The following is a 15330-nucleotide window of genomic DNA, read 5'->3' on the forward strand; positions in this document are numbered from 1 at the left end:
CTCCATGTTCATGTGTTCTCTCAGAGCCGCTCCACCCGCCCCCTCTGTCCTCACATCCAGGTACCCTGTGATGAAGCCCCGTGCTCTTCCCTTGTATCGACATCCCTGCCGAGCCCACACCTTTGCAGTGTCCTGGCCTGCCCCCATAGCATCCCACCTGCCCAGGGCTGCAGGGCTGTCAGCGTTCATGCCCCCCCAAAGTGCAGTCTGTTTGCTGCACATGGGCTCGTGTGCCCGTCTCGCAGCACCCTGTCGCAGCACGTGTGTGGCAGAGGCCACAGGGCCCTGGGCAGGGGGCTCGGTGGAGGTGTGGGTGCCGGCACTGAACAGGCTGGCTGGCTGGCAGAAGGGCTGCGTCGCGGTCATCCCACGTCCTGCCTGGCACTAAGAGGTGCAGGGGCAGTCTCCACCCTCATTTTGGAGAGCTCAGAGTGCAGTTGTGGTACACACGTGTGTGGCACCGCTGAGAGCAGCTGTGCAGGGCAGACGTGGAGCAAGCCGAGCATTCTGCAAGCCCACGGTGAGAGCCCCGGCAGAGCTACTGAGCGAGCCTTCCACAGCATTGCTGGCTACCCTGGCTCCTGCTTCTGCTCTCTGTGCTGAGCTCTTTGCCATGTGAGAATGTGGTGGTGTGCACAGCTGTGCTCGCTGGCCACAGCACAGAGGCTGCGCGTGGCACACTGCTCTCCTGCCGAGAGGAGACCTGCTGGGAGAGAGAAACCTGGGCACAGACCCAACGCCTCCCTTCATCAGGGCGTTGGAGGAAGGTCCGTGACCTTCCTCGCTCTGCTCTGCTCCCTGTGCTACACACATGACCAGGCCTTATAGCCTGCAGGGTTCTGAAGAAGGGAGACCTTGAGGGTTAGGGTTCACCCTCAAACATAGGCTTGAAGAGAAATCGTAGTATCCAAGGATTTGCATCAACTGCTTGATGGCCGTTGTGATTTTATGCTAAGCCCCCAGCCTTGTTTTTCACCCTAACCTGTTCCTTGCTTTCCCAGTCTCTTTATTACTAAACTCAAAGGCTCTGTGTTTAGTAGTAGCCATTAAGAAAAGATTTAGAACAGCCCATTTATTCTACTTTTTGTTCTTCCCTTTGCACAGATACTGCACAGGCCCTGGGGTTCATATTTTTACTCCCAGTTACTGGTCCTGAAGACAGTTTCTAGCTGGTGTGATAGGTGTTTTCTTGTGCAGGCATCCTGTTGCCTCTGGGAGAACGTGTTCCCCAGCTGCATGGGCCCATCTTTGGCGACCACCAGCCCAGGTCAAAGCCAGGCTTTACGCAGGCGCCTTGGCAGGGGGACAGACACACAAACCATGGCGCTTTGTCTTACACCTGCACACACACCTGCCTGGGGGGTGTGGGACATCACCATGGGACAACCTGTACATGCCTGAGGGCATGGGGCACAACTTGCATGTGTTTTGACAAGCACAGCTGCCAGGTGTGAGGGGAAGGGATACAAGCTCATGGAATGGGAAGTCACAAAAAGCTAAGAAACATCTCTGCCAGAGAATATATTAAAGGTGAGACCTCTGGGTCTCCCTGAGGAGCGTGCATCTAGATACTGCCTCTCTTCTACCTGGAGAGGGACTGGGAGTGACAACTGCCTCATTCTCCCACGAGAGGAATCTGTAGACAATGCCTGGTCTTGGTCACTATGTCTTCCAGGAGGCTTTAGCAGTTAGTCCTAATTTCATGTCTTGTGGGTCAGGGAGCATGTTGCAGCCAGTCCCACCATGCCTCTCCAAGAAGCCTGGCATAGGGAAGATGGAGTTGTTTCTCCTCCCTCACTTTGTCTTCTGGTGGTTGATCCTCTCCTGCTTTTACTGCAAAGGGCACGTTTCCATGCAGGTCAGCATCCCCACACCTCAGCGGTGTGCAGGTTCAGAGCCTGGTCTCCTTTTCTGAGGGGAATATGGTGCTAGTGCGTGGGACATTTCCACCTGCAGCTTCTTCAGGGGAGATTTGTTGGACGGGCCCTGCCTCTTCTTCCTTGAAGCCTGTCCCTGTCCTGCAGCTTACCATACATGCCATGTGCCCACAGTGATACCTTAAAATTTCCTGTGCTGCACGTTGTGCCAATCCCCTTAGAAAAGCAGATTTCCAGCAAGCTGCTAACAAAGAAAGCACTGCTGTCCTGCAGTCTTTGCTTTTGTTGGATGCAGTTAAAACATCTGGAGGAAGCTGTCCTCGGGAGGCGTGTAGGCTGTGGTCCCTTTGCAGTGAGCAGGGAGGGATTAATGACTTTTACACCAGTTTCTCCATGGCACCAGGGGGCAGCGCCAGGGGTGCATGTGGTGCTGCACCTCTCGCCTGCCCGCAGCCATGCACTGCCTGAGCCATAACACTGAGAGCCCCGCAGCGAGCGGCCTCAAACAGACACACGCTGGACCATCAGAGCCGGATCCTGTCAGCATGCTGGGAGGCAAGAGTGCGGGGCTGAGACACAGAAGGCAGAGACCGAGGCTAGAGCTGGGGATGGAAGCAGGAACTGTGCATGCCATTCATGTGTTGTGTTTTGTTTCTTGATTCCAAGCCTCCATGCGGAGAAGAAAAGGGGGTGAGTGAAACCGCACATCCTGGGGCTCATCCCTTCCCTGTCAGTGCCCAGCAAGTCCCCCAGTCCTTGCCACAGGGACAGTCACGGGAAAGCTTATTCTGAAGGCAGGCAGAGCTCTGGGCACGGACAGCAATTCCTGTTTGTCAGCCAGGCCCCATGAATGTCCAGGTCTGGCTTCCTCGGGGTGTCATGCTTGCTTTGGGTGCACTCCACAGTGGAAATACCCTGTACAGGAATGTCCCCACATCTGGGGTCCTCCAGTGCAGCCTCTTTCAGCCCCTGGGTCAGGACGCCGCGGTTCGGTCAGGCAAAGTCACAGCCGTGCTGTGCAGGAGCTGCCTCTGCTGCGCTCCCTGCGAGCTGTCCTGCTGCTGCTCCCAGTGCTCCGGCACCCAGGAAGCACCTGGAGACCTGCTCTGCGAGCGGGGTGTGATGGCAGCTCGGAGGACATCCCCCAGTTAGCTGGAGAGGAGCTAGGTGGGTAGAGGAGGTTTGGGGAGAGGGCCATCCGCTCTGAAGGCCGTGTTCTCAGTGCCCAAGCTGGCTGGGGTGAGGCTGGTTGCAGCATGGGTGTGTGGATGAAAGCTGCACTGTGCGGTGTCCATGGGGACATGGCACAGGGGACGGCACAAAGACGGAGCCAAGCGAGAAGGCCCATCCCATGGCAGCCCACTGCTCCGCGTGTCTCCAGCACGGGGCTGTGGGCAGCCTGCAGGCCTGACCCCAGCTCTTTGCCTTTCGGCAGCCAAACTCTGGTCTGATAACCTGAACCTACAGAAAGGTGGGAGATCTACTCTTCTACCCTAATAGACATAGCAGAGAAACTGAATGGGGCTGGCAAGTGGGAGGTCTCCCAGGGACCTCCCCTGACCTCTCTACTGAGCAGATCTGCCGGCACTCAGAGGTGGAGGCACTGCAGAAGTCCCATGCCTCGGTGATTGGCAGGAGGTCGCCAGGGCTGTGCTGGCATGGAAGCTGGCAGTCCCCATTCCTGGAGGGTCCCTATGCCTCAGGGCAGCTACAGCGCTGCCACATCTCCCACCCCAGCAGCCTGGAGCCACACGAGGATGCACTCTGGTGGTATTAAAAGACAAAAAGCAGAATAAAACCAACCACTGAGGTAGATGGAGAGGGCTGCGCATTGCTGTTATTCCTGTCACAGCACTGAGATCCCCCGGAGCTGCCCAGAGCAGCTTCCAGGAACACCCATGGGCATGTTTCCAGCATGTAGTCCTTTAAAAGCAGCCTGTGGCCCATCCTGCCTTCAGGCTTTGCTGTTGGAGGTCCTCATGGTGGTCACTTAGCAGTGTGTGGCAGCACAGGGAGAGCAGGCTCCCACCACACCGCTGGGAGGTGGCGGCTCAGGCCGAGCCACCTGAGCCTCGTGCGGTGACTGCACCGCGAGAGCTGCACAGCTCTGAGGGAGAGGAACTGCGAGATCCCCCAGAGACAGGGATGGGCTGCATGGCTGCACCAGGGGGTCTGCTACAAAGCCCTGGAGGTTTTGTGCCGAGGAAATCCAGCAGCTGGCCTGAGCGCCTTCCCTGGAGCTCCTTAGTCTCAGGGCCATGGGTGCCTGGCACCAAGGTGTCAGAGGGGTTGGTGTCAGAGGGCATGTGAGTCCCCTTGGCAAAGACCACTTGCCTCCTGTGTTTGTACAGGGCTCGCTCCTCCAGCGACTGGACTCATTTTTAGTTTTATAACTGGAGAATGCTGTCATACAAAGGCAGGTGGGCAGCTGCTGTGACCACGGGGTGCAGAGGTGTTGAGGCTGGCCTGTGAGTCACACCAGCCCCGGGCAGGGGTTTGTAGGATGGTCAGAGCTCTCCAGGTCACTTGGGTCACTAGGATCAGCAGCTCCCACACCACACTTGGTGGTATTTTGCAGTCCTAACTGGACCAGCCAGGCTGGGAGGAGCCAAGAAGGTTGCAAGCCTTTTCCTGACCTCAGGCAGAGCTCGTCAGCCTTACGGGACAAATGCTGCACGTGGTTCCCCCCTCTCCCTGTGCAGTTTACTGGAACTGTGGGTTAGCTGTGCCATGGGGGTAGAGTCATCCAGTCTTTGTGATGCCAAGACAGACCTGTAAGCCTCAGTACAGCACCATACCAATGTGGTGGCCACACTTCAGAGCCAGCTGTCCTCAAAAGGTAGAGCTGGCACAGTGTGTGACATGGAGCTGACAGAGTGAACCCTGCCAGGCCCCAGCAGCCGTAGGAGTGGGGGTGGCCCAACCCGAGTGAATCCTGCACGGGCTGAGCGCCAGCCCAGCAGGCTTCGTTAGCTCGGCTCTGCTGGACCCTGTCTGGCTGCATGTGGAGGAAGCTCAGAAGGGGTCAATGGTGATGGTGGCCAGCATCTGCCTGCTGCCCTTTACAATGTCCTTTGTTTCAGGATGTCTTAGTACCCCTGGCAGGTAGTCCCAGTGGCAGCCAGAGCCTGGTGCCATGTCTGAGGGGGTAATCGGTCCCTCCTGGCACGAGTGGTGTGAGAAGTGCAGAATGACGCAGCTCTGTGGGTTTGCAGCGATGGGGCAGATCTGAGGTTAGGCAGGAGCTGGGTCAGGATCTGGTCTTGTGAGGGTAACCAGGGTCAGACGTAGCCAAGATCTCCAGGCAGGCCCATGGTGATGAGGCAGGGCCAAGCCCAAGTCTGGAAGTCTGTCTGTGGGTCAGGATCCAGGCCAGGCTCCAGGGCTGGCCATGGCATGGCTGTGGCAGCACCGCAGGCAGATGCTGCTGTACCACTCGGGTGGTCCCGAGCTTAACTGGAGCTCCTGGACCCAGGAGCATGGGCTGTGCATGGGGCCAGGTTACTTCCATCAGCTGCATTAATTAGTCCACCCAGGGAGAAAACATCCCAGTTTGTCTCCATCTAACAATGGAATGGAACTGGTTGAGCTGGAGCCAGGCTGACTCCCTTGGGGTCCCAAGGAGTGCCGCACTCTGCTGCGGTCTTCTGCCTAGCCTGTGTTCCCTGGGACACCTGGGTTTCCCCTTGTCTGGAGTAGCACAGCTGCTTGCCTCACCCCACCCTGTAACCCAGTTTGGGGGAATTTGATCTCATTCTGGTTATGAAAAACTTCACCATCACTGATTCTGAATATCAAGAGTTTGCTGGGCAAAAATGTGCTCCTTTAACCAAAGGATGCAAGCTTCCACACAGCTCTGCGCAGCTGGGAGCAGACCCCAGAGCCGAGCGTGGGCAAGTCGGACCCCAGGTGCTGGGTGGGCTGCACAGGGGCGTCCGCTGCAGCCGGGGTGGGAGCGCGGAGCTGCTGTCTGCGGGTCCTCCGTGGAGCGAGGTCAGGGCTTGGTTGTGCAGTGGGAGGGGGGGTGCTGCTCCAGAGCCACCAAGGTCTTCATCTGCAGGGCTCTGGGGATTAGGAGGATGAGCAGACGTGTCCTCAGTCTGTTTTCAACAGGCCCACGAACAATGTTCGCTAAGTGGAAGCTCGCGCTCTGCTTAGTCGTGCTGCAGAGGACGGGCTTGTCATAGGGGAGCTGCCCTGGTGCAATGGCCCTTGCTAACTGGTTTGCTTCTATGTTTGGATTTTCAGAAAAACTGGATGAGATTTTGGCAGCAGCCGAGCCCTCACTGAGAGCAGACATTGTCGAAGCAGATTCTAGGGCAGCCACTGTGAAGCAGCGACCAACAAGCCGGCGCATCACGCCAGCAGAAATCAGTGTGAGAGAGGAGGGCTTGCGGTGGGCAAGGGAAGGGCACGTTGCGCTGGGTCACCTGCTGGATGCCTGCAGCAAAGGACCTGCACTGGGGAGGGGGCTTCCCGAGGGGGAGAGGCTGGGGGGAGACAGAGCTGCAGAGAGCAGGAGCCCAGCTGGGGGTGGAGGAGCTGACCTGGGCGTTGTGTGCACAAGTACAGGATTGGCAGCGGGAGGGACATCAGAACAGATCAAGAGTGTGGAGAGCTGAGTCGGAGAGCTTAAGCTGGCTGCAGTTTTCTGGATGTGAAGCTGGAAATTAGGAGGAATCAAAGGAGAGAAAAAGGCAGTCTCTGAGGGGAAACATGGATGCAGTAGGAGTGGGGATGCGAGCTCCAGGCTATCTGGATTGTGAACGCATGCTGCAGGCGGTGGGAGGCAGCTTCTGGAGCAGGAGATAAAATGGAACAGGCTGGATCTGAGCAGAGACTGGCCTGCCTGAAGCCTTCCCACAGAGGAAGGCTGCTGCTCTGGAGCAGGGTCACCAGGGAGGTGCTGCATGTCCCCAGGTGCTGCGTGCCACCAGGGCCTGGCAGCAGGAGCAGGGAGGGTTAACCCCCAGGGCAGCCACACAGGGTCCCGGGCACTCTGCCTTGGGAAGAGCTGAAGGGGGAGTGCTGGCGGCAGAAGCGAGGCAGGGGGCAGAGCCTGTTCCTAAGGAAGCAGCCCCTCCTAAAGCTGTCCCGGGACCTGCCTGCGGGTGTGGAGCTGCGGGGACAGGGTCTGGCGTGCAGACAGATGTGGGGTTGGGAACTCTGCAGCTGGGAGCATCAGGTAGGCTGAGGTGAAGTATTGTTTCCTTTCAGCTGATTCTTGCTGATGTCCAGAATGGAAATTTCCTTTTTTTTTTCTCTTCTACAGTCACTCTTTGAACGCCAGGGTATGGCAGCACATTCGGGGGTCCTTGCAGGAGCTGAGAAGCCCCATGTTTCACTACGCAAAGGAATTCCGAGGACAAAATCTGTAGGTAAGGCAAACTGGGGGGAAATCTGTTCCTAAAGAGGAAAGGTCATTTCCAGGGAGCATTCATGCCTGCATGAGAAGCAGCAGGAAGGACTCAGCCCTCTACTGTCTTGTATCTGAAGATCTTTTAAGAGGGGATGCTTGATGTGATTTGTAGTTTGAAGGCTGCGTATGTCTTGAGAACCTGCTCTAACACTGACACTAGCCCTGCTCTGAGCAGAAGGCTGGACTAGAGACCTCCAGAGGTCCCTCTTTTGCTGATTCTCTTTATAGAACTGCAAGGGATAAGACGTTTCTCCCATTCTCTGTGCTTGCAAGTGAAGACTGGTGGGTGATTTTCTGTCTGCCCGTGTTGTGGTTGGGCTGGGAGTGCCGTGTGCTGAACGTGGTGGGTTGAGCATTAGGCCATGAGCTGTAACAGACTCAGATGACAGAGCAGGGAGCAAATGCATCTTTTCTAAGGATAAACATGACAGGGTCTGTAACAAGCCGTCATCTATGGACTATGTCAGGACATTTAGACCCTGTCCCCTGTCCCAAAAGGTTTATGGTGCAACTGAAACCAAAAATATGCTGGAGGAAGGCGATTGGAGGATGGGCAGGATGGACAAGGGCAGTACGGTGGTCTCATTTTCTTGATCTTGTGTGTCAGTGGGTTTCATCCGGGTGATAACACGAATCCATAGTGTTAGCAAGGTGTGAGGGCTGTGTAGGTTGGAGCTGGGGAGAGTGCATTATCACTTGGAGCTGTGGGGCAAAGGGAAGGTGGTGTGCTAAGTGTTAATTTTAAGTAACCATTTTGATAGCAGTGGTGATGCCAAAACAGATTGTGTGTTTAACACACACATAAATGAATAGAAAGTAAATTCTGTTTAGATACGCAGCTGAGAGCAGCATAACCCCAGCAAGAATGTAAAAATATTTGAAAAAGGCAAGGATTCATATTCAAAATGTACTTTTATATGTACAAGGGCACAGAATTGCTGTACATATGTGCCTCACATTTGTGTTTGTATGAGAGCAGCTGCTACCTGTAGTCCCACGTGAGATTGGTCTGAGAGTAGTAGAAAGCTACAGATAATTAAATGCGTGTATGATAAATCTGAAAAACAAACTAAAGAGATAATCTTTTAAAAAAAAAAGAGTGGGTGTTTAATGGACTGCCCTAGCGTGTGTACTTATATACCATGTTGATAAAGCTGCTGTCACACCATAGAATATACAGGCGTAAAGCTCCTGTAACTGAAGAGCTGAAATAAAGCTTGAGCTTGAGCAAATGATAAGATGCAATGTTGGAAGCAAATGCAGGCATTAATTAGTGGTTTATATGTTGCAAAAATGCTGATGGACGTGATGAAAAGGGAGACGACCTGACTGCCTCGGTACCTTGGGTCACCACAGCAGTGACCCATGTACTTGCATCTGGCTAGAGCAGATATAACAAGTTAATCCTCTCATGAAGGTAAAAACTACCAGTAGCACATGTAGGGTAGGAGTTGTCTCATCTAGCCTTGCATGTTAACAATGCAGAAATCTCCACTGTCTGCTACTTGGCGGACCAGCATTGTAGTGGCCAGTGGTATCTAAACTGCATGTCTGTTTTGCAAACTCTATCCTAGAAGTTTATTTTATTTGTGAGAATGTTTGTGAAAATGCTTTTAAGCAGAACAATCAAGCCACAACAGCTGGAAATCATTTTAAAGGGGAACCGTTGTGTGAAATAGCATCTCAGCTCAATAATAGATCATAAACTGGAAAAGTATTCATTAAATACAAGATACTTGCCTGTAAGGAGCTCCTTTTTACTTGTGAAAGCAGAGTCAATGGTTCAAGAAATCCATCTAAACCTACCCCTGATGCTTGTAGAGCAGGTATTCTGTCAAGGATGTCTGTATGCAGAGAACTGTGGGAAGAATTACAGAATCACAGGATCATAGAGTGGTTTGGGTGGGAAAGGACCTTAAAGCCCATCTCATTCCAACCCCTGCCATGGGCAGGGACACCTCCCACCAGCCCAGGCTGCCCAAAGCCCCGTCCAACCTGGTCGTGGGCACTGCCAGGGATGGGGCTCCCACAGCTCCTCGGGGCAGCCTGTGCCAGGGCCTCACCACCCTCATAGAGTCATGGAATATCCCGAGTTGGAAGGGACCCACAAGGATCGTCCCGCTCCTGGGTCCACACAGGACCACCCAAAAATCAGACTATGTGTCTGAGAGTGTTCACTTCTTGAACTCCAGCAGGCTCGGTGCCATCACCACTGACCTGGGGAGCCTGTTCCCGTGCCTGACCGCCCTCTCAGTGAAGAATTTCTTCCTAAGAAGAATTTGAAGTCTGTAGGGTTTATACAACTGTAAGGCTTGAGGGTTGTGTGTAGGGTTTGTATGCTCATAAGCACAGAGCATAATGTCCCACGTGTGTCTTTTTTGTTCAGCACCTGGAACCTGGGAGCCCGATCCCTGTGTGGGATTTCCAGCCCGTACAGCCCCATGCAACAAGGGGTTAGAAATGCTAGATTTAATCTGCATCAGGGAAGATTAAAAGCAGACCTGGAGATAGCCTGTTCTGAGCTGGAATGGCTGCAGCTGTCACAAGCACAGCATCCAAGCATGACCTAACAATAAACGCAGGAAAAAAAATTACAAATAGCTTTTAATTATGCTCAGTCTAAGAAAGGTATCTGTCTGCACAAAATGGAAGCAATTCCACTGAGGAGGGGACAGCAACTTCTGGCTTCCAGCTTGCTGCTGCAATGCACACCAAAAGCAGTGCCTCTTAGAAATCAGCTAATTTTTGTGGAATTCCAAATAAGTTAAAATAGAAAACAGCCAAACATTAGAAATTGGGTTGCAATTGACTTGTTTTAGAAGTCCTTCTTGAGCTGTCATTTCACACCCACAGTGACAGGCTCATACGATGTACAGTCAGTTGACTTCATCATAAAAATCTCTACCAACAGCAAAGAACTAGATGAAAAATAAGCAGGGGTTGGCTGGTTTGGTTTGTTGGTTTTATTTTGGTGAAGAATTGCTCTGAATTATTTGCATATTGCACATGCTCCACAAGCACAGCTGTTTCAGATTCCCAGGGACTTGTGACAAAAGATCAAAATATTTCATGTTTTCATCTAAATATTTCTTGAGGCAAAGGTAATTAACCCTTCACTTGCTACAAGGAAAGCAGAAGAGATGTTTCAAGAAAAATGTGAAGAAAGAAATGCATTGCAGCGGGGAGGCTGATCAAAAAGATCTCTGTCAGACTTCCAAGATAGCTGCCATGCCATCTGCTCCAGCATCAGAAGTTAAAAACACTCGAATGTCTGCAGAACGGTCTCGGTACGCGCTGAGTCTCCCCCCGAGCCAATGCAAAACGCTGTGGAAGGTGTTTCTGCAAGGAGAAAAGCAGTGCATGTGCCCTGCCGGGGGGAAGCACCACGGCTGCTGAGGGTGTGGGCGCCCGGGGAGCTCGGGGCCACTGGGGTGCTCGGGGCTGCTGGGGATGCCAGATCCCCCGGGCTCAGAGTGAGGGAGGGGTTGGCAGAGGCACCAGTGGCACAAGACCTCTCCCCGTGCAGTTTCAGGACCGTCCGTCTCTGTAAAGACCTGGATGAGCTCCCAGTGCTTTCATTCCCCTTCTCTACGCAGGCTTTCAAGCTCACCCTCGCTGCAATTTGAACCTTGCACAGTGCCAGCCCCCCCAGCACCCTCTATTTCACTGCTCTCTGATGTGCTGGTGACTTCCCTCATCTTCCTCCCGCCGGGTTTCTGTTGTTGCCTGGAGGTGCTGCAAGCCGAGCGAAGCCAAGGGCTGTAACGCTCGCCCGTTTTCCCCTTCCAAAAATGAGCCCAGCACCGGCACCTGGCACCTCAGTACTGTGGCACGGGGCAGCTTTGGGCGCTGCTCGGCCCTCCCTGCATGGGGAGGGTAAGGCTGGGCTGCCGGGGTGTGAGCTGGAGAGAGTAACCTCATTAGCTCTCCCAAATGAATGCGCAGAGTTACATTCTCACAGGGATTTAGGCTGTTATGGCAACAGGCCCAAAAGCACTATGGAGAGTTATTGTGCTTTCCTTAGAGATTAATAACGCATTGTGCGCGCTGTGAATTGCAGAGGGGTTGCCATGAGGCTTGGGATCACCAAGCTGCGCTTTAGGCATGCACGCAGCAGTGTGATTCTCCTCCAAGAGCCATTGTCCTGCGGTGCTCAGGGACAGAGGTCTCTGCTGGTCCCTCCTGGTCACTGGAGGGCTCCTGGCTTGACCCAGGCTCTTTGTTCCTGCATGTGCCGACCTCTGTAGGTTATGGGTGATCCTGGTGAGGTCTCGCTGCTCCCTGTAGGAAGTGTGTGTGCACCCTACTACAAGGTACAGTGTGTGTTTGAATGAAACTGAGAGATCCTGCAGCTAGTGAAGGGACAGATCTGTTTATTCGTTGGGGAAGTTTAGTTTCCCGTTTACGAACCTGGAATATGAACCCTGTGAGGCGGCAGGAGGGAGGTCAGAGGCAGCACACAAAGGGTCGTGCCGTTGGTGACAGACAGCTCTTTTCTCAGTGATCAGCCTCACCTCCACCGTCCCTCTGCAGAACCTAGAATAGCTGACAAGGTTTCACGCTCGGTGGCAGAGCACGGGTGTGTGGAACGGGGACGGGGTCTGGGGGAGGCGGCAGCACGCAGTCCCTGCCAGTGAAGCGTGCCTGCAGACAAAGAGCTCAGACGCACGTGTTCCCCGTGACAGAGGAGATCGAATGGCAAGCTGGTAATTGCTAGGTCGGGATCAGGCAGGATGAAAGGATGATCGTTCAGGTGTTACAAATTTAAAGGAGCTTCCCCTTGTGCCGTGTGCTGGAGAGAATCTTAGGCTCATGATGGGGAGACTTCCCTTGCCAGCTGCTGTGCTGGTTTGTGGGTGCACAAGGCAACAGGGAGCTGCTCTGCTCTTACGTGCCCGTGAGTCTTGTGGAAGGGCTCCAAGTGCTGCAGGAGTTGGTCAGGCTCCTGCTTCTACAGACAGCCCATCTCTTGGGCTGTGGTCTGCCCGTTACCTGATGAAGCATTTATCAGCAGGCAAATGTTAAGATAGAAGTGAAAAATGAACGTTTACTACGGGTAGTTAACTGTTAGCATTTGAGGCATAGAAATGGGGTTGGATAAGAGAGCCGTGCTTTTAGCTACTAGTATTTTACATAAGCTCAGACAGATTCTGTCTCCATTTCATCAAGATAAAAGCTACCAGGATGGTTTCACAAGTCTTGTGTCTGGTATCTAATCTTTTAGGAGGACCCTTGTTCCCAGCACTGCTTTCACTGAAGGGATTTCCATATGGCTGGGTGCTCGATATCTCTGGAGGGGTCCATGTAGAGTCCAACCCTCTCCTAAAGGGCTGAATGCAATTCATAAATTCAGTACTTAATCAAGACATCAGGTTTTAAGCCTGCTCCCAAGGGATTATTGGTTGCCTTTGTTTAACTTCAGAGACTCCCTGAGCAGATCTATATCCTGCGTAGACAGTAAGTAAAGCTCAGTAATGATTAGCCTCGTGCTTAACTATAAACAGATGCTTCTCCATGTTAAGGGAGAGGTTTCACTTTGCCTGTGTGATCACATTGAAACATCGGTGAGGAGTTTCCTTCTGTAATGAAGACTGTATTTTACATAGCTTAAATGGGTGATTTGGTCACAACTGTGATTTGATCACAGTTTAATCAGCAGTGAATTACAGAGAGAATATTGCTTGTAATTCATTAATAATTTTAATAAAGATTAAGCACATTTGAGTCTGGGTAGCATTGGGATGATACTAGCTTTAGGGCAAATATTGTCTAAATCAGATTTTAGAGAGACAGCTAGAATTTACTCAGTATGACTGGATTTACCAGATAATATATTTACGTGAGCAAGGTTTAAAAAAAGGTTGGTTTACTTCATTCTTTTGCTATCACAGTAGGAATGGGTAGTGAAAGATTTGAATAAGAGAGCATAATAACACAGCAACCCAATTCAAAGAAAGCCTAATGAAAAGATCTTTACAAGCCAGATGGGCAATAGAGGGAGGTTCGAAAGAAAGGGAAGGAGGTAATTCTACACACATTGCTGGTAAGCCACGGAGCTCTTTGCTGCAGGTTATTGTGGGCGCTAGAAATTTGCCTGAGTTTAAAGAGCAGTGACAAGTGCACGGAAGAACGTCTACCAAGGGTTAAATACAAATGCAGTCTGACTCAGCCAGCTCTTGATCAGTAAATTGCTGGAAGCTGACAGAGTATTTGGGAGGCGCAAAGCAGCACTGCATGCTTGCTGTGTTCTTATGTGCTTCCTCTGGCAATTATTGTTGGCCACTGTCGGGCAGCATACAGGGCTAGATGTGCCTTTGATTCGATCCACAGTCATTGCCCTAGTTTTCTGCAATTCTGGGGGAGAAATGGAGAAGTGGAGTAGAGGCAGTATCATCAACAGAATACAGAGAGTGAGCAAGCTGCAGAGAGAGGAGGAGAGGCAGATGAGGAAATGGATGTAGTTGCTTATGCATGACTTGGATGGCGGAGCACACAGATACAGTGAGACGAGGAGCTATGTCAGAACGGTGAGTTGCAGGTAGTGAAGAAGAAGCCTGCCAAGCTTCTGCTTTCCTCCCACCTCTCCCATCAGTGATCTCTCCTGAGTGTTGATTTTCTTGCTGAGGAGCAACAGGAGACATTCAGTTTCACAGGGAACAGACATGATTCCTGCTATTTCTAGGAGCAGGATGGTCAGCTTGTGAACCAGAACTGGAATGAAGCCACTCTTCCTCTGTTGTAGAATCAAAGGATAATTTAGTTTGGAAGGGAGGTCTCTAGTCCAACCTGCTGCTCAAAGCAGGGTTAACTATGAGATTGGATCATGTTGTTCAGGGTTTTATCCAGTCTGGTCCTGAAAACCTCCAAGGATGGAAAGTGCACAACCTTCCTGAGCAGCCTGTTCTGCTGCTTGACTGTCCTCATCATAAAATTTATCTTTTTATCCACTCTGAAACTGATTTCATTTCAGTTTTGCCTATTCCCCCTCGTTCCTGCACCTTGGCCTTTTGTCTTTCCACCACCTACCACTGTGAGAAGCCTGGCTTCACCTTCTTGATAACCTCCTTGTTGGTATAGGAAGGCCACTGTTAGGTCCCCCCAAAGCCATTTCTTCTGCAGGCTGAACAAGCCCAGATCACTCAGCCTCCCCAGGCACAGCAAGAGCTCCAGCCCTGATCATTGTGGTGGCTCTCAGCTGAACTTAGTTCAGTTTCTTGAGGTGTTCCTTGAGCCCCAAAATTGGACACAGTCTTGCAGGTGCTATCTCATGAGTGGTGAATAAGAGGGACAATCTTCTTGCTCAGCCTGTTGCAGTGGCTCTTGTTCACGCAGCCAGGGATGCTATAGGCCTTTGCTGCCAAGGCACATGGCCAGCCCTTGTTCAGTTTGCTGACTACCAAGACGCCAGAGTTGCTTCCCAGCCAGTCAGTCCCCAGCCTTTCTGGTGTCAAGGGGTTCCTTCTTGGTGCAGGACTTTGCATTTGTCCTTGTTGAAATTCATGAATTTCATGAGCAATCCAGGAGATTCCTAGAGTGCGTTGAGGATAACTGCCTGGTACAGATATTAGACAAACCACCCAGAGGAGAAGCGTTTCTGGACCTGGTGCTCACCAGTGCAGACAAATTCTTTAAAGAGGTTAAGATTGGAGGCAGTCTGGGCTGCAGTGACCGCACCCTGGTTAACTTTGTGATCTTGAGGAATGTAGGCCTGGCGAAGAGCGGTCAGGACCCTGGTCCTCTGAAGAGCAAACTTCAAGCTATTTAAAGACCTAGTGGACGAGATCCCCTGGAACACTGTCCTTAGGGACAAAGGAGCTGAACAGAGCTGGCAACTCTTTAAGGATGTTTTCCTTAGAGCACAAGAGCTCTTCATCCCCCAGTGTAAGAAAGAGAGCAGGGAGGGTAGAAAGGCTGAGCAAGGACCTGCTGGTCAGACTGAGGTGCAAGGAGGAGATGCATGGGCAGTGGCAGCAGGGACACTTGGCCTGGGGAGAGTAAGGGATGCTGTCCGGATGTGCAGGGATGGCAGCAGGA

The 15330-nt window shown here is 52.4% G+C and overlaps 1 protein-coding gene across 1 annotated transcript in view; it reads left to right on the top strand.

The window, feature by feature from the left end:
• Window positions 1-15330, top strand: part of SHANK3 (SH3 and multiple ankyrin repeat domains 3) — a 353875-nt gene that overhangs the window by 307228 nt on the left and 31317 nt on the right. Inside the window, exons 18-19 of the mRNA XM_035569314.2 lie at window positions 6126-6253; window positions 7150-7255. Of these exons, the coding sequence (XP_035425207.2) occupies window positions 6126-6253; window positions 7150-7255 (234 nt within the window). The remainder of the gene's footprint in view (window positions 1-6125; window positions 6254-7149; window positions 7256-15330) is intronic.

The sequence above is a fragment of the Cygnus atratus genome, chromosome 1, assembly GCF_013377495.2.
Source record: "Cygnus atratus isolate AKBS03 ecotype Queensland, Australia chromosome 1, CAtr_DNAZoo_HiC_assembly, whole genome shotgun sequence".
NCBI lineage: Eukaryota > Metazoa > Chordata > Aves > Anseriformes > Anatidae > Cygnus > Cygnus atratus.